We start from the raw sequence: 19,322 nt of genomic DNA, 5'->3' as shown, positions 1-19,322 counted from the left end.
GTAAGTTGGTTGGTATGTTCCCAAAAATAAGGTGTAAAATATAAAAAGTAATGTGTGTTTGCTAAGGAATATGAAATTATAGGGAACACAACCATTTTACTAATGAACCTTGGAAAAGAAAATTAAAATTACACTTGATTTTATAAATCCCCATATCTACACGAACAAAGCAAAATAGCTTAAAGGAAAACTGGAAAATATGCAGGTGCCCCCGTGTGCATCATGATTCAGAACAAATATAACAGCTGTGATGGTCTTTCTTCCTTTTAAATTATTAATGCAGAGTAAATTCTTAGCTGGTAGATTGGAATGCTTCTACACATTAGATAGTAGAATGGAAGCCAGAAATATGGATATACAGTACTTTTTTTTTGTTATGTCTGTTGTCTTTTAAGGTCTAGGAATACGTAAGTACCTATGTTACACCACAAGGCTTAAACAATACTGACATGCAGTCCTTGTGGTCTTGTTTTAGGTTCTATACATCATGCTATCTGAGCACTGCATTATGTACATGTGATGACATACTGGATGTACTAGAGTTGCTTTTACATTTATTTGGAAAAAGAAAACAATATGATTAAATGGTCACTTTCAGCACAGTCCTGTGTTGCATTGTCATAAAAACATTGACAATGTACAAAAAAATAGTCCAGCCATAGACTGATGTAATAGCAAAAAAATGAGGGGGGGGGCAGTTTGCCCCAATTGTTTTTTTTTTTTTAGCTTGACTTTTTGTGTACTTAACACACATGTAGTCCATATATGTTTTATGAATCAGTCAAAAAAGTAATGTTTTTGAAGCCCATAGAGTTTGTTAAAAAAAAAAAAAAAAAACTATTGAGCGTAAACAACGTCACGGGGGCATTAGTTGGATCTATTTCTGGTCATGTGACACAGTTTGAACCAATCACATGCCAGAATTTCTAAGGAATGATTCATAAATATATATGCAATAAGACAGGGAGCATTACCAGACATTAGGGGCCGGATGGGTGGTAATGGTGCCTGAGATATATACAGCAGGTATAATTGTCATTTTTATCTGTTGTAACTGTATTTGTTTCATTTTCAGTTTTTTTTTTTTTTTATGTATTCCCTTTCAAGTACAAAATGCCATTATCGTACGAAATAACCATTACCTTATGGGTATTTACCCAAAACCTGAGTAAGATAAATGTCATGGTCCGCCCCCGAGGGAATAAAAGTACTGCGCTAACAGATCTCCACACCATTTTTCCTTTCAAGACTGACCTCACAGGAGAGCCTGGTTCCGATAAGTACTTGTTGCCTATCTCATTTTTTCTCGCAATTCTTGTGTTTACAAAATTATTAAACAATATTATTACACTGTGTTAGTATATTGTGCACTACAACCTCTTTTTTGTTACGTCCCGCAGCGGCCTTGTGCCTTGCATGAAGCCAGCAGCTTGAGTCGCTCCTTCCCAGGGATCAAGCAACATAAGTCAGCTGACTTGGTGCTGTCCCCCCAGACTGTATAGCTCTGGATGGAGTTAAATTAAATTCACATTTTTAATTACGAGACATTTATTTTGTGAACTGTAATTGTTGTATTTCTGTGGAGAAATAATTTTCTCCTGTTGTATGTTCTGTGTTTTTTTTTTTTTTTTTTTACAGAAATACACGCATTGCTGCTGGTCTCAGCAGCGCTGCGCTGGACCAAGATACGCGCTTCGGTTAAGATTGCTTGCAATCTCATCCACAGTATCCTGCTGCCGTTTTGGTGACTGCTTTTGCATCAACATTTCGAAGGCTGTTAGTACCTCTGACAGGCAGGCTTCCCTCAGTCTCGTGTTGGTACTGACTGAGTGGTTTTGCCAGTGGCTTGTACAGGTGGGCATCCCTGGACATTGCTACCCATAGTAACTGCGAACATGTGAAGATCCAGCTCATGCCTTGTCAAACAGCCTCCTATCTAGGAGTGTGCTTGGACTCCAGGTCCATGCTGTCCACTCTGTCGGACGGCAGAGTGCAGAGAACAGCTGCCCGTTTAGAGCTCTTTCAGCTCAACAGAGCGCTCACGGGATTGATGGCAGCAGCTTCCCAGACCCTTCCATTGGGTCTCCTGCGCATGCACCCTCTGCAGGCCTGGTTCAACAGCAGGGTTTCTCAGCCTGCTCAGAACTGCGACTGCCTATTGACAGTGTCTCATCACTGTCTAAAGGCACTCTCTTGGTGGGAACAGCCTGCCCATCTATGCGTAGCGCTGGGCAGTGTCACCAGAAGGGAGGTTGTCACCACGGACGTGTCCAGCATGGAGTGGGGCGCTGTGTAGAATGGCAGAGGGGCACAAGGAGTGTGGAACCCCCTTGGCAGGGTCTCCATATCAATGTTTTGGAGCTGCAGGCAGTTTACCTGGCCTTGAATAATTTTTTGCAGGAGGTTCGATGGGGACATCTGCTTGTCCGTACAGACAACACAATGGTGATGGCTTACATCAACCAACAGGGTGGCCTCAGGTTGCCCAGTCTCCATCGTGTGGCCTGTGAGCTTGTCAAGGAGAGTTCCTAGCGCCCGAGGTGACGAGCCTCATTTGGGAGAGGTTTGAGAGAACAGAGATAGATCTCTTTGCCTCCCAGGAATCAACCCACTGCCCCCTCTGGGTCTCCATAATAGGAGGCGGGGACAGGCTGGCGACAGATGCCTTGACTTTCTAATAGGGTCATTGACACCCTGCAGAATGCCAGAGCACAGTCCACGCGTTCCCAGTACGGATATAAGTGGGGTGTTTTTCAGACGTGGTGTCTGCCTCATGGGTTCGACCCTACGACCTGTCCCATGGCAGTTATACAGCAATTTTAGCACAACCTGTTTGACAAGGGGAAATCTCCCTCTATATTAAAGGTCTATCTGGCAGCTATTTCAGCTTGTCATGTCAAAAGTGACTTGGTTCCCCCAGAAGCTCATTTCCTGGTGGGCCATTTTTTAAAGGAGCTTAAACCCAGCGGGGTATATCAACCTCAACCTCTGTCTCGATCTCCTGCCTATCACATAGCTGCGAGTCTCATACTGTCACTGGAAGAATTGGATCAAGCTTGCGCCTTTGACAATTAAAAAATATTAGCGGATGTAAATATCTCTGTGATATATTTGTAAGGGTCTTTTAATAGACCCTTTTATTAGACATAGTTTACAGACCCTGATTAGCAGTAGTACTAGAAAAAAAAAATACATAATAATAATAATAATAATAATAATAATAATAAAAACTATCTGCCCAGCAAGTACATAAAGGGGAATTATCTGACTACAACATTTTAATTTCAAACAACAAAAGCAAACTCTCTCTGGATAAAAGCTAGAAAGAAAACAGTGGGTTCAGTAAGGATACGTCAGGGCAGAGAAGTCGCTGGTTCGAGTCCAGGCTATTCTATTGCCGACCATAGACAGGATCTCCCAGAGGGCGGCACACAATTGGCTGAGCGGGGGGGTGGGCTTAGGTCGGCCAGGGTGTCCTCGGCTCACCACGCACCAGAAACCCCTGTAGTCTGGCCGGGCTCCTGCGGGCTTGCCTGTAAGCTGCCCAGAGCTGCATTGTCCTCCGACACTGTAGCTCTGAAGTGACTGCACGGTGAGTCTGCAGTGTGAAAAAAAGTGGTCGGCTGATGGCACACGCTTCGGAGGACAGCGTGTGTTTGTCTTCGACGCTCCCGAGTCAGCATGGGGGTGGTAGCTGTGAGCTGAGCCTAAAAATAATTGGATAAGCCAAATTGGGAGAAAATAATCAAATAATTGGCGATTACTGAATTAAAAAAATAATAATAATTTAAAAAATATCCAACATGCCCTTGTATCGGTCCCCAATCCTGGATGTCCTGTGGAGGAGTAATCATATACAAATATATATATATATCAAAACACGTGCTGAATATCATTCTGCAACAAGTGAAAAACAAAAACAAATTATATGCAGTCCAACTACATTAAAAATGCTTGTGAAAACACGCTTTTATTGCATGGAGGTTTTACTTATCGTATTTACCAGTCTAGTTATGATAGAGCTGTATGGGAACAGTGAAAAAAAAAAAAAACTGTAATCTTCTGCAATCAGAAAATCAATCAAGTCGGTCTTCATGTTTGCTGGGAAACCTTCCAAAGCTGTCCTAGCTCCATCTACGTAGACCATGACGTCAGGCGCAGACTCCCGACTGCAACGCAGACTTTTTAGGAGTAACCATGAATAGTTCTCCAATGCGAATTCATTACAGCTGCGTCCTTTTACGAGCCTGGTTAGTTGACTCTGTGGTGAACACCGCTCTGACTTTGTCGTGTGTCCAAGTTCCTGGTAAGTGACGCTTTTGTGAACTTCGCAGAGTCTTCTAGGAATTGTAGTTTGGCGCGGTGATGTCATAGCGCTGTTATGGGCAGTCGCTGTAATGGCCAGCGCGGTAATGGCTCTCGCGGTGATGGCGTAGCGCTGTTATGGGCAGTCGCTGTGATGGCCGCTGAGGTAACGGCCCCCGCGGTCTTGGAATCGCTGTTATGTCATGTAACTAGCGTAGCCTGATATATAGAAAGAAATGAAAGCTCAGGAGAGTATTGTTCTTGCAAATCCTGAAAAGAATGGAGGCTAGAATCATTAAAGATATCCCTCAATGTTGTGCGTCGATTAAGGAGAATAAACAAAAGGGTGTGAGTCAGTTAACAGGGAGGCATTATGCCAGATAGGGGATTGTGTGTGCAGTACAATAGGTGTACGAAAAAATATATTAACTTTATTCCAAGTTTGCAAAGTATTGGCAATAATGCCCATGCAAATCGAAAAAAATTACATTTTAAGCCAGAAAAGGGAGATCCTGCAAGCGGTACGGTTGAACTAAAATATCCTCAATGGGATGCTGTCACCGAGCAGCTGTTGAGTGGCGTGTGACTGGTGACGTCACGGACCAGGAAGTAAACGGAAACCAAACAATGGGTGGAATGGCGGTGAAACTGAACGCTACGACGCACAGCTATTTTATTAAATAAACAAAACAAAAGATTTAAACAAACACCAAAACTGTACAAAACAAAAAGGGCACGTTGGCCAAACAAATAAGCAAATAAGTATCGTGCTGGTGAAAACCAGCACGCTTAGCAGTTGTTTTTAAGTTTTGTTTTCTATCTCCTCGCTCTCTCTGCTCTCACTCCTAATACACTTTCTCCAAGGGTAGAGAGCTGCAGGTTTATATACAGTGACCATCTCCTGATTAGCAACAATTAATCAATGAATTAACTCGGGAGATGGTCACCGTCTGCACGAGTTTAATAAGGATGCGTGACTGTCAGCTAGCTAAATAAATCACTAGCTGATCAGTCACGCATCCTCACAAGGTTTTTGAAATAGAAAACAATAACAAATACGCTGTGCTTTTATCCGCGCCGCAAACAATAATACAAATAATAATAAACAGTGCACATATACATATAGGGGCGGGACACTCCACCACAGATGCCAGGAAACTGGAGTTTCTGGATGAAACCACATCTTCATAGCCCTGAGCTGAAAAACCCAATAGTAATAATGAAAATTTGGTCGGGCGATACCCCCAGCGGATTTAGAGCGCTGCAAGGTAGCTAAATGAATTCTGGAGTTCTTACCATTCCAGATCAATTTCGAGCACAGCAAATTAATCTTAGTAATAAATGTGGGGGGAAGTGATAAAGATAACATGGAGAAGAAGAACGGCAGCACATTCATGTTAATCACAGATATTCTACCATGTAGGGTAAGCTGAAGCGATGACCACCTATCCAAATCTAACTGTATTTTAGACAACATACTACCAAAGTATCCTTCCCTAATTGATGGCAGCGTTTTGTAAATGTTTATGCCCAGATATGTAAAACTGTCTGTGCAAGTAACGATAGGTGCTAAGGTTATAAGTGAAACGTAAGTGAACGAGTAAAAGGTAGCAATCAGAATACGAAAAATAGTAATCCGGAGCAAAGTTAGTGCATTGATACCGACGCTTCATCTGGACCAAGGGATGAGAAGCGCAGGGCCCTGCACGCAGAGGGATCAATATACCCCATCGTATCCTGAAAACATTGCGTAAAGAAGGAATTGGCCTCTTCAGGAGTAATGAAGGATAGGTGCTCACCTCCATGATTGATTTATATTATATTGTAGCATTTTCGGGTTCTCCTGGGACAGAAATGAGACTGCAACCATGAGTGGATGAAGGCTCAGGCCGTTTATTATTTACAATAATTAGAATGAACACAAAATAAAACCATAAAGTGAGGGGAAGGGGACTGGGAGTCGAAAATGAAAATAAATTATTTTATATTGCTAGTATTTGTTTCCTTTGATCCCTTTTCTCCTGTCTATCTCACCCCACGCACACCCATTTCTGTCGCTCTTGCTGTCTCCGCTCCCGGTCTTTTCCCTGCACTCCATTATATGCCCTTGCTTCCCCTGACCCCCGTTTCCCCTGATTCTCTCCCCTCCCCCCCAGGATGGCAACAATATTGCGTCATCGCATGTCACAAAGACGGCCAGAGTGGGTGGCGTCAGACCAGAGAGGAATACACAGACAGAGACGGTGGTGTTGATGAGCTGAGTGCAATGGCTGCACTCAGCGTTTATTAACAAATAAAAGGGTTGTAAACAGCACAAAAACAGGACACGGCACTTGCGCCAAAATAAACAGACATACAAAACGGACTAACACTAAACAAACGGTGCACGGACAGACAAACAGACACGGTGAGAACAAACACTTTACGTTTACGATCTTACTTATTTTAACTCTCCTCTCTCTCTCACCCGTTCTCCTCTTCCGAACACCCAACCCTGAGTGCAAGAAATGTGCGTCTATATATACTATTGTGCTGGGATTCAATTACTAATTAATTATTCACTTGAATCCCAGCACGTGAATTAATTCTGTGCAACCCCGTGCTCACATATTACATTTAACCAGCACGTGAAGTGATTTGTGCTCTCCTCGTGCCTAAATACAAATCTACACTTTTTAAATATACGTGAAACACAGACCCGTTTATATCCCGTGTACCAATCTATACACCGACATTAACATACGCACGCATGCATACACAAAACACACAAATGCACACAGGGGCGGGGCACTTTGCCACATATACCCCCCCTTGTGCGCAGCACACATGGCCTCAACGGCCACCTCCCCCCTTAAAAACCCAGCAGTCCAGGACAAAGTCTCGGGCTGGGAAGGGAGGCTTCAGTGGGCCCATGGCTGGCCATGCTGTCAGCACCCCTGCCGGTAGTGGCACGGCTGACAGCCTGTTGGTCCCGTCCTGCAGCGAAAAAGCTGCGGGGGCAGGCGGTCCCCCGACCTCCCCCTTCTTCGTAGCCGGCAGCTCCCTCCTGTGGGGCTCCGGCCACAAGAACTCCTGCAGCGAAACTGCTGCTGGGGAAAGTGGTCTCCAGACCTCCTCCCCCTTCTTCGTGGCCGGCAGCTCCCCTTTCTGGGGCTCCGGCCACCGTACTCCCTGCGGAGGTACGGGCAGCAGAGGCAGCTCCTGCTCCTCTGCTCCGGGCGGTGGTGGAGGCAGAGGCAGCTCCAGCTCCTCTGCTCCTGGCGGTGGTGGAGGCAGAGGCAGCTCCAGCTCCTCTGCTCCTGGCGGTGGTGGTGGCGGAGGCAGAGGCAGCTCCTGCTCCTCTGCTCCTTGCGGTGGTGGTGGCGGAGGCAGAGGCAGCTCCTGCTCCTCTGCTCCTGGAGGTGGTGGTGGCGGAGGCAGAGGCAGCTCCTGCTCCTCTGCTCCTTGCGGTGGTGGTGGCGGAGGCAGAGGCAGCTCCTGCTCCTCTGCTCCTGGAGGTGGTGGAGGCAGAGGCAGCTCCTGCTCCTCTGCTCCTGGAGGTGGTGGAGGTAGAGGCAGCTCCAGCTCCTCTGCTCCTGGCGGTGCTGGCTCCCTCTGCTGTGGCGGCTGGGCATGTGCACGCCGTGCTGCCTTCAGCAGCATAGCGAGAGGCTGCTGGGGGACACCAGCATCCTGCCCTTCTCCCCCCCAAAAATTTTCAGGGGGTTGAGCCTGTAACTCCTCCCCTTCTGGCTCTTGGGGCTGAACCAGCAGGCATTTTCCCTCTGCTGGTGGCTTGGGTCCCAGGGCTGTGGAAGCCCCGACTTGCCTCCCTTTGGGCTGTGGACGCACCGACTCCTCCCTTTTGGGCTGTGGACGCCCCGACTCCTCCCTGTTGGGCTGTGGACGCCCCGACTCCTCCCTGTTGGGCTGTGGACGCCCCGACTCCTCCCTGTTGGGCTGTGGACGCCCCGACTCCTCCCTGTTGGGCTGTGGACGTTCGGGCTCCCCCCACTCAGGCGTAGGACGTTCGGGCTCCTCCCACTCAGGCGTAGGACGTTCGGGCTCCTCCCACTCAGGCGTAGGACGTTCGGGCTCCTCCCACTCAGGCGTAGGACGTTCGGGCTCCTCCCACTTAGGCGTAGGACGTTCGGGCTCCTCCCACTCAGGCGTAGGACATTCGGGCTCCTTCCGCTTGGGCTCCTCCCATTTGGGCTGTGGATGCTCAGGCTCCTCCCATTTGGGCTGTGGAGGCAAAACCAGCAGGCATTCACCCTCTGCTGGTGGAGATGGGGACAGCAGGTACTCACCCTCTGCTGGTGGAGATGGGGACAGCAGGTACTCACCCTCTGCTGGTGGAGATGGGGACAGCAGGTACTCCTCTGCTGGTGGTCCTGCTACCTGGGCTGCTGTTCCATTTATGGTTGCCTCCAGGTAGTTGAGGACAAACTCCACACCCTCCTCCAAGGTGTTTGGGGTGTGTTCCTGCTGATATGCCTCCCATCTCTCACTGTCCATCATCCACAGGACCCGGACGACTATGGGCAGAGACTGGGCCTCCAGCCCAGCATTCTCCAGGAACCAGCCCCGCAGTTTGATGGCGTCTTCTGCCATTGATTTTTTTTTTGTTTTGTTTTTTTCCCCCAAAACAATATTTGTAATTTTTTTTTTTTTTTTGTTTTTTTAATCCAGACCCCTCCTGGTCTGACGCTTGGAGGCGCGGCTATCCCACTTCTGACACCACGTGTCACAAAGACGGCCAGAGTGGGTAGCGTCAGACCAGAGAGGAATACACAGACAGAGACGGTGGTGTTGATGAGCTGAGTGCAATGGCTGCACTCAGCGTTTATTAACAAATAAAAGGGTTGTAAACAGCACAAAAACAGGACACGGCACTTGCGCCAAAATAAACAGACATACAAAACGGACTAACACTAAACAAACGGTGCACGGACAGACAAACAGACACGGTGAGAACAAACACTTTACGTTTACGATCTTACTTATTTTAACTCTCCTCTCTCTCTCACCCGTTCTCCTCTTCCGAACACCCAACCCTGAGTGCAAGAAATGTGCGTCTATATATACTATTGTGCTGGGATTCAATTACTAATTAATTATTCACTTGAATCCCAGCACGTGAATTAATTCTGTGCAACCCCGTGCTCACATATTACATTTAACCAGCACGTGAAGTGATTTGTGCTCTCCTCGTGCCTAAATACAAATCTACACTTTTTAAATATACGTGAAACACAGACCCGTTTATATCCCGTGTACCAATCTATACACCGACATTAACATACGCACGCATGCATACACAAAACACACAAATGCACACAGGGGCGGGGCACTTTGCCACAGCGCACCAAAGAAACAAAATTGTTTTTCAATAAATAAACGCGGTGGTACATTTCTAATAAAATGTAAACTAAAAGTATCTGTAAGCAATTATTATTATTATTATTAGTAGTAGTAGTAGTCGTAGTAGTAGTTGTAGTAGTCGTAGTATTATTATTATTATTATTATTATTATTATTATTATTATTATTATTACTATTATTATTATTATTCAGGTTTCATTTCCATTTTTTAAGGTGCTTGCTCGGTAGAATGTATACTGGCTAGACAAGAATGACTAGAAAAACTGTATGGAAAATCATCTAGCGAATATATTTTATGCGAGTTGGCAGAAAACGATGCAACACATGCAAATTGGCTATGACATCACGAAAGGTATAGTACATAAATTCATCACCCTTATCATGTGATCGGCTGTAGCATATAATGATGACGTCTGTTACGAGTTGCACACGCAGCACTACCCTGCGTGAGCTACCCTGTGAGAGCTACGCTGTGGGAGCCTTTGTTCTGCAGCAATACCTCTCTCCTTTGACATGCTAGAATGTGCAGTGGATGGAAAACCATTTTTACACCCTTATGTCGCTACTATTTTTGAAGCAGTTTTACCGAGTAACTTATAAACTCGCTGGATAAATGGATAAAACATGCAAAAATTCTAGCTATACATTCCTTGAACAAAACTGTTTGCTTTCCTTTCCCTGTAAGGAAGATATAGACTACAGTACTGTACTCACAACTTGTTTCAGAAAATAGATACATTCTACCTGGAGACACACTCTTTTTAAGATTAGCAAATGACAAAAATGCAGAATTAGCAAGAATCACTGAGCTCTATGGAACGCGGGTAGTATTAGCACCATTTTTTATAGTTTCACTGTGGAAATCTGGTAATCCTAAACTACATGGACAGTGTGAGAAACTGAAGCCCCAATAGAAAATTTGGTCAGACACCAAAATCCAAGCCAAACTGTTCAAAGATAAGCGTCAACAGCAAGCACACTGTTATAATGTTTCAAACGAAACTAACCAAACATAGTCCGTTTGAAATGGACTCAGTGTTAATGCAGCCTAATGTCACCAGGGTGAAACGAGTGTTACAGGCAGGTAGATTGGTAGAAGATGACAATACAAGGAAACAAACTGCCAAAGCAGCTTTACCCGTGTCTTTCCACTGAAAAGTTAATGCTAGCAGGACCAGAGTGCACAATTATTTAGTGTATTAATGTTTAAAACACAGAGAATAAATACAATCACTAAATCACGGTTTGAAACAAGACAGCCATGTAAATTACGGTGTGTATCCACAACATACAAACTGTGAAACACAATAAAACACACGTAAAAAAGCAAACCCAAATTGGCTTTTAAAACATGTCCGAATAACAGGCTAAACGACATAAAAGTAATTAAAAAGCTAAACAAACTCACTAAACGAAGTACCTACATTTGTTTGCAAAACAAATACAAGAAGACATAAACAGGTCAAAATAAAACAATAAAAGACACACGCTGGGAGAGATAACCCAAAACATAACTTACATTGTAGCGCGAGGAACACATCTTGCATTGGCTGTAGGAATTATTGTATGGATTCCCCAGGGTCCTAAGTTCCACGGATTACTGCAATAAATCATTGGAGATGAATAAGCTTAAAAACATTAAAATAAAGCAATTAACATTCAAACTTTTTTGCATTCCCTTCGTCATGTCCAAATCTACAAGGAGAAGTATCAAATACATGTTATGTTATATAATACATGATTTGCTTTTTGAAATTCTCCGGGAGAAGACTTACCTCATGTATGACAGATGTTAAAATATTTCTCAAATTTGATGTAAAAATGTATGGAATTGCATACAACATTAGGAATGGTGCCTTTACATCTTATAGTATAGTTTTGGTGATACCCCAGATTTAGCACAAAGTTCGGTCCTGTATAGAGTGCACCATCATTTTTTTTTCTAACATGGCAGAGAAACTGCTGTTTCTCTCGATGTTGACTGTTGTGTTGTTTTCTTAAATCATGGTGGAACCCCATTTTAAATATGTAGGTGGTTTGTAGGTGGTTTAATGGGTTCTCACAGCTTTTAAGTGTAATTGGTTCATAGAAAATTAGGTGACCCGTGTACTTTGCTCTTTCTTTTTAACAAAACCATCACATTTATTGAAAAGCAATAACATCCAATTTTTTTAGCATGCACTTTACAATTTGCAGAATGGTGATTATCATTTATTTAGCACATTGTACATTTGCCACAACATCAATAATGTACAGTGTGCTGTTAATTCATGACAGATAAAGAAGAATTTGCTCTAACATCAATATATTTTCCTTGGTTTGCTGTTAGATGTCCAGTAATTGGTTGTGATGGCCTGGGTCACACATCAGGCAAATATACATCTCATCGCAGTGCATCAGGCTGCCCTGTAGCTGCCAAGAGACAGAAGGAGAGCTCCAATAATGGGTCTCCATTCTCCTGGAGTGTCAGCAAACAAGAACTGCCACACTGCCCTTTGCCAGGCTGTAATGGATTAGGTCATGCTAATAATGTGTTTGTCACTCATAGAAGGTAAGATACTTGTTCTGTTCTCTGTAGTGTGATAGTTAAATGTATTTGCATTTGTGATGCAGACATTAAAACCTAGAGAACCCCATTTAAAAGTATCATATCTTTCTAAGTGGGCCAAATTTTAAAAAAATACCTGAAACTTGTTAGAAAGGCAGATGAAACCAAGGTCCAGAACTCTATTTACAAGCAGATGAATGGCAAGTTTCTAATTTACAGTTTAAAAAAACATTTGTTAGCCCCAGCTAACTTTAATTTTGAATGGGGAAAACAAACTGGTAATGCAACATAAACAAGAATTAACACAACTGTACAAAATGATTTAACTTATTTAGCATCATCAGATTGCTTTTCATTTTAGAAAAAAAATGGTGTCAATTTAGCACTGAAGTGGTGCCTAGTGATTTTTGTTTTGTTTTGTTTTGACTCATGGCTTCTTCAGATGAATACAGTGATGAAAGAGTTAGCCAAAAGTTTTTACATGAGTTTGAATAGTTTTACCTCTGAATTCATGATAGTGTGTGTTTAAAGGTGTGGATGACATCTACGACTAACAATTCATTACCTGCATTAAGCTGTTTTCAGGAGGTTTTGATCATTAGACCACAGCCTATTCTGAAATATATCCCAATAGAACCATACGACTTGTATACAACTTTACACACCTGGATATGTATTTAATATTTTTACATATTTTCATAATTTTTTTGGTTTGCATATTTTTTTTTTCAGTTTGTCTGGATGTCCTTTGAATGCCCAGACGATCAAGAAATGTAAGCATTCGGGAGAAGAGATGATGACAATTAAACTTAAAGCAAGCAGCGGTACAACATTTTTTACACCCCTATTCACAAAGCGGCTGTTTAGAACAGTTTCTTGAATATCAAACATTATTTAAGAAAAATAAACACTTTTTAAAACTGTTGGTAAATGGAGTCTGTTTTCTCATTAAAATGCTGGGCCCTCTTGTTTTTTGGCATACACCTAAAACCTTTCTGGACTGTTTCCACAGAGGGTTTGTGTTAATTTGTTCTTTCAATAAAGTGGGATTAAGTTTACCAAAAAATGAATTACTGCCTTATCCATTGCTGAAGTCATTAAAACTAATACTATTTGCTGCAAACTGCAGAGCATTTTTTAATAATAATAATAATAATAATAATAATAATGATAATAATAATAATAATAATAATAATAATAATAATAATAATAATAATAATAATAATAATAATAATGATATGCCCTGCAAAATAGAAAACAACTGCAAAGGTAATCATCAATTAAGATTTGCTGTAGCAAACAGCATACTGTAGCTGATGGAGTCTGAAAGCAAAAGACAAAGGCTGTATCAATATAGAAGTGAACCTAAAGCAGGTCATTGTATTCACTGGCATGCTGACAATGTATTGCTGATTATGACCTGCATTTACTAGTGAATGTATGACAGTATGTAAACATGTATACCAATAGAAAATATGTAAAAAAACAAACAAAAAAAAAATCATATATTTAATAAAGTGTTTTCTTATTTTATGCAGGTATAGAAAATGAAGAAGACATGAAACACCTCGATGAGGAGATCAAGGAACTGAATGAATCCAATCTTAAAATAGAGGCCGACATGCAGAAACTCCAGACTCAGGTATGCATTTAACAGTGAACTTTCCTCTCATACAAATGCTCACGGACAACCTGTACAACTGAACATTGTGTCTTTGAAATGACAGATATCTTCAATGGAATGTAATTTAAAATCAATTGAAGAAGAAAACAAGCTGATTGAGCAGCACAATGACAGCCTGCTGAAGGAGTTAGCTCGTCTGAGTCAGGCTCTTATCAACAGTCTTTCTGATATACAACTCCCTCAAATGGTAAGTTAGCCACTGATTCTTTTGGTACCAAATCCGTTTTAAAAGAAATTGAAACCAGTACTAACATTACAGACAGGCACGGGATACAATTGTAAAATAGTTTTTTTTTATTATTTCTATTAAACCAAAACAAAGCTTATTCATAGCCCAATACAAAATGAACAGACCCCTTACCCTCCTAATGGGTTTGTATTAAAACCTACATTGGAACAAAGTTTAAGTTCTGAAATTACTAATTCAATTCTCAGTCTGTTCAAATTGCCTACTTGACACTAGTTTTGAAAAGGTGACATACAGAAATACAGAGCTGTGTTCACAAATCTTTAACGCTTTAATTAAAGATATATATATTTTTTTAATTTCTTATGGTTTTGAATTCCAAGATTTTGGTTGATCTTTCTAAAGAGTATTCTGGCGTTTTCAAACATTTAACCAGTCTGTAAAAAAGCATGAGTAAATGTACCCTGTAGGGATGTTAGGAGTTCAAGCGTTTAAACCTATCCCATGTGTTAAATGTTTACATTTTTTTTCTAAAAGATTAACCATTGTTTATACAGTAGGATGTGTAAAGTGTAGGGTTATTTATACAATTGCTATTCTTTATTTATTACAATTTATTTATTAGTATTTTCCATGTACACAAATGCAGTAGACATGTTGTCCCACCCACAACAATGTTATATTACAATATATTATAAAAATGTAACAGCACTCATGATGGATTTTTTGATTGGTTAAATACATTCCCAACTGTTGAAGTTTAAACATGTTTAATCCTAAAGTTTAAATGTTTAGGATATTAAACATAATCTAGCAACAAAAAGCATTCAGGTGATACAAGGTAACACTTGAGTGCCTGTGTTTTTTTTATAAGTGTTTTGCATGTAAATTAATTTCCACATTCTAAATCTTTGCGCAGGGGCCAATCAGCGAGCAGAATTTTGAAGCCTATGTGAACACTCTGACAGACATGTATAACAATTCGGAGCATGATTACTCGTCTGAATGTAAAGCTCTTCTTGAAAGCATCAAACAAGCTGTAAAAGGCATTCACATGTAAACATTCAAGCCAGTATAAATTGTATCAAAGCTATAAATGCTGCTGAACAGTTGGATTCTTTGGGATGGACTGGTTTGGTTGCATATACAAGAGAAGACATTTGGAAATGCAGTTCCGTATTACAGCTGACACATTGCACTAAAATATATTTATACCAGTAACAGCGGTGACATGTAATGGACATTAACAACAATTCACCTGAAAAATTTATTTTATTGAATTTTTTCCCTTTGCACTTAGTTTTTTTTTTTATAGTTTGCTGTAAATTAATTGTGAATTTGTAATTTTTTTATATTTTATTATGTATTGTTGTACTGAACTTATTAGCTATTTAATTTGTAATTTATTCCTGCCATATTTAAGCAGAATGGTTTCCTGCGTGAAAAATAAGGTTACATGCATTTCGATTTTATAAGGTAAATTAAGCAGTTTTTATGTGTAATGTTGTGACCAGAAGTTTTAATAATTTATATAGCCTGCACATTGTAAAGAATATTTTAACTGCTAACTTTCATTTTCATTTAGCATTTTTACTGAGCAAAATTCATGGAACATTTCTTGGGCAAAAACATGGTGAAATGCTGCCATCCAATGGGCTGTTAGTAGCAACAATTGTCCAGCAATAATGACAAATGGCATTTTTTCTGAAACAGAAAACATTGAAACTGAAGCTTAATAAGATCATTTCAGTTTATTAAGATTTATTATATCGAAGCAACTGAACTACCATTGTCTCAAATACTGTATGTTCATGTGAAACGTTTACTGTGACAGTACAAAATACATTCCAAATAGAAATGATCAAAATAGTCTCACTTCAAAGATATCCAGAAAAGGTATCCAAGCATGTAAAAATGTGTTATTGTTATAGCCCCTCCCAAATTGGCACTTAAAGAAGAATTGTTCCTCCTTTTCACCTAAAGTGATACTCGCCAGATCCAAACTTATCAACATGCATCAACATTTGCTCTTGAAGGACTGCATGTTGATTTCAACTGTTGAGCAAAGTCCAAGCTTTCAGATTGATGACTGATGATACAATGTTATCAGGAGCTTTTTAAATATCTTTAAATATATCTTTTTTTTAATGTTCTAGTCTATACTGATACAAACTACCTTTATGTGTGCACATACAGTACAGTTGTGTGCATATATGTGCCTGTGTAAATGTATTCATGAAGTATATTACAATTTCCATTCTGTGTATAGTACCATATTACCTGGTAAACAGCATCTACTTTATATTCACAATACACTATTTAAAAAAATTATAAATGGTTGTTTTAAATAAAGATAACAACTTAAAATAGCTATTAATGTTACCTGAAGTGATTAAAACTGACACTTCAGGTGACTTTAGCGCAATTTGACTGTTTCAAAGCCACCATTATTTCAGTTTAATCTTTGATTAAGATGTAGTTGTCATTTCCAGCCTATCGATATACACTGGGGGAAATATAAGTTATACCAGACTTGAATACACTATGGCTTTGCTACTGTAATCTAATACCACTTTTATGGCTCTCTTCCCGAAAAAAGAACAATACAGTTTTGTGTTTGCATTTAAACAGGTGGGATGTCTGATTTACATATTTGGTCAAAGAGCAGTTTGGAAATGACAGTTTGGTGGTACTTTACATTTTGAATATTTGAATATTTTCCAATTGAAAATAATATGTGTTTATGAACAGAAGCTAGGACGGAATGAATCACTGAACCAAAAACCACCTATAACTGTTTAAACAAAAAGCCAATGTATAGTATTAAATATTTAGAGAACCAAAAACCAAGTGTTTAAAAATACTTTATGGTATTTAATTGCTTAATCAATAGGTACTTGTACCTTTCAGACTTTACAGACATATGTAGTATATTTAAATACACTGGCAATTAAGATATATTGTGCTTAGCCAGATGTACGAAGAATATAACATAAAACAACGCACATTTAAAATGTGTTATTAAATCAGTTACATCCCTCATAAAATACATAACGGTAAATTTGAATGCTGTAAACAGAGGCGGATCGAAATACTACTGCTTATTAAATGTATTAATCCTGCTGGTGTAAAGTCTTCAATAACAGATGTACAAGTTTAAGGGCTTGGGCGTTATTAAGATCTGCTGCTTTTAAGATCAATGAAATAGATTCCAACATGTTTTTTTTTTTTTTTTTTTTTTTTTCTGACGCTACCAAAAAATAACATTTTGTGTTTGTATAACTGATATTAGACTTGCAATATTTGTCAAGTAGAGCCCTTAATATCAGTGTTATTAAGCATTTACAAAAATAATTCAAGTACCTGCAGGCTTAAGTTTGGTTGAACTGAGGTTTAGGGATTAATTGTGGGTTTGTTGTTCTTTTTCAGTTAGTCTAGTTTGCATTAACTAATGTTTGTATATTAAAATTGTATGTGTTCTGTTAGACTAGACTAGACCAGTACATTTTGTGCAGTTTAAACAAAAATAATAATAATCAAGTCTACACAAACCTGCCAACAGAATGAACATTTGCTAAAATGCAAAGAAATGTTTTATTTTATACAAAATGAGCCAGCTCATTAAAATGTAATTTTAATATATTTAACTTTTATCAAACATTTTTTTTAAATTCATGATAATTGCAAAACTGTATCATTCTGCTTATTTATTTGTTATTGTTAATATTTAATTTATATGCCATGCATTGTTTGCTCAGGAAGTTTTGTGAAGAATATTTATTTTTCCTTGTTTGTACTTGATGTATTTTGTAACGTGCACTGAATTTTGTGTTGAACTACATTGGTAATATGAAACTGTACTGTAAATTAGGCTTTTTTTTAAGGAAAAAAGTTATGCTTTTTTTTCATTTCAAGTAGTTTCTACATTGAAGTTTCCTTACAATTTTACTATTTCATAAACAGAAATGTGCTGTGTTGTACAGTTTGTGTATGGTAGAAAATAAAAATTCACAACTTAAGTGGCTTGAGTTTCAGAACCTGTGTTTTATTAAACACAATAAGAAGTTAACTTTAAACTGTAACAGAACACCCTGCGGAGTTGAAAAGAAACACAGTTTGTTACATTTACTGTGTCCCATGTTGTTCATACGGTAGCGTTGTATTTGTAAACATATTGCCGACTACATTTTGTATTCACATGTTATGGGTTATAAATCAACTGGACAATACATTTCTAACATTTACTCGAGAGCATTCACATTCCCCCTGCAACAATGCTGGTTTTCTGTTCCCATAGTACTCCATTCATTTCAGTCAGAGCTCCAGCATTGTTGCACGAAGGAGGATAAACTGTATACACTGTGAGGCTTAGAAGAAGACATTTCTTTCTACTGGTGTACGTTCCCAAGTAAAAGTTGAAAAATAAAAGTACCAGTAATTCCCTAAACTATTGTATAGATAGGATGGGCAAACTTTTCTTTAGATTTCAACAAACACAACCCTAAATAGGTTATTATCAATAGTTTTTACTTAAACATATCTGCAATATAGAATTGTTTAAATGTGCATAAACGTGGTCCGCTAAACAGCAGTTTACAAGCCACGTCCACTAACAGTTTAGAATTGGAATAATAATAAGCTGGGTTCGCTAAACTGCGGGCTACCAAGGGAATGTATTATTCCTTATTATTATTCTATGTACTTCTTTCTAATTAACAGTATTACTTTGCCTCACCTTGTAAAAAATATGCTAATATTTTGACGAGCATGGAGGCTATAGGTATCAGACTTGGGAATCAATATATGCACACAAGCAATGAAAAGTGTTTTATTTTGCGGCAAAGCAACATGTAAAAGGGCCTAAATAAATAATTATTAGTGTGATTTTTACAGAGGCCCGTGCTTCGGGTGCCTCAGAGCTGACTATGGTCTTGGTGTAATAAGTTACCAAAATGTAAACGTTGAAACAAAAAAGAAAAAGAAATGCAATTAAAGAGCCATAACAACATGTGAGTAATAATCCTGCATTTTTATACCCCTGCACGTTTTCTCAATCATGACTGCTACATGTTGGTCATATGGTTTCATATACGAATGATTGAAAACAAAAACACTTTGCATGAATCTTTTTGCTTTGTCACATGTTGTGAATGTGTCATGGTGTGAGACTTGGTGCCTTTTTTAGATTTTGAAGACAGGCTCTTCAGAGATTTTAGCCCATTTATAGTTTTTGCT

The 19,322-nt window shown here is 39.8% G+C and overlaps 1 protein-coding gene across 5 annotated transcripts in view; it reads left to right on the top strand.

The window, feature by feature from the left end:
- LOC117435441 (suppression of tumorigenicity 18 protein-like) overlaps nt 1-17,336 on the top strand; it is a 109,790-nt gene extending 92,454 nt beyond the window's left edge. For 3 of the 5 annotated variants that reach the window (XM_034058590.3, XM_059016795.1, XM_059016794.1), the window contains 5 exons: nt 11,998-12,219; nt 12,949-13,040; nt 13,755-13,858; nt 13,944-14,087; nt 15,007-17,336. In XM_034058590.3, the coding sequence (XP_033914481.3) occupies nt 11,998-12,219; nt 12,949-13,040; nt 13,755-13,858; nt 13,944-14,087; nt 15,007-15,147 (703 nt within the window). In that variant the 3' untranslated portion in view covers nt 15,148-17,336. The remainder of the gene's footprint in view (nt 1-11,997; nt 12,220-12,948; nt 13,041-13,754; nt 13,859-13,943; nt 14,088-15,006) is intronic. The other 2 variants (XM_059016784.1, XM_059016793.1) reach the window with 2 other exon arrangements.
- Nucleotides 17,337-19,322: the final 1,986 nt, after the last annotated feature.

The sequence above is a fragment of the Acipenser ruthenus genome, chromosome 3 (genome assembly GCF_902713425.1).
Source record: "Acipenser ruthenus chromosome 3, fAciRut3.2 maternal haplotype, whole genome shotgun sequence".
In the NCBI taxonomy this organism is placed as follows: Eukaryota; Metazoa; Chordata; class Actinopteri; order Acipenseriformes; family Acipenseridae; genus Acipenser; species Acipenser ruthenus.
The sequence above is the reverse complement of the archived record's forward strand: the minus strand, read 5'-3'. Positions and strand labels throughout refer to the sequence as shown.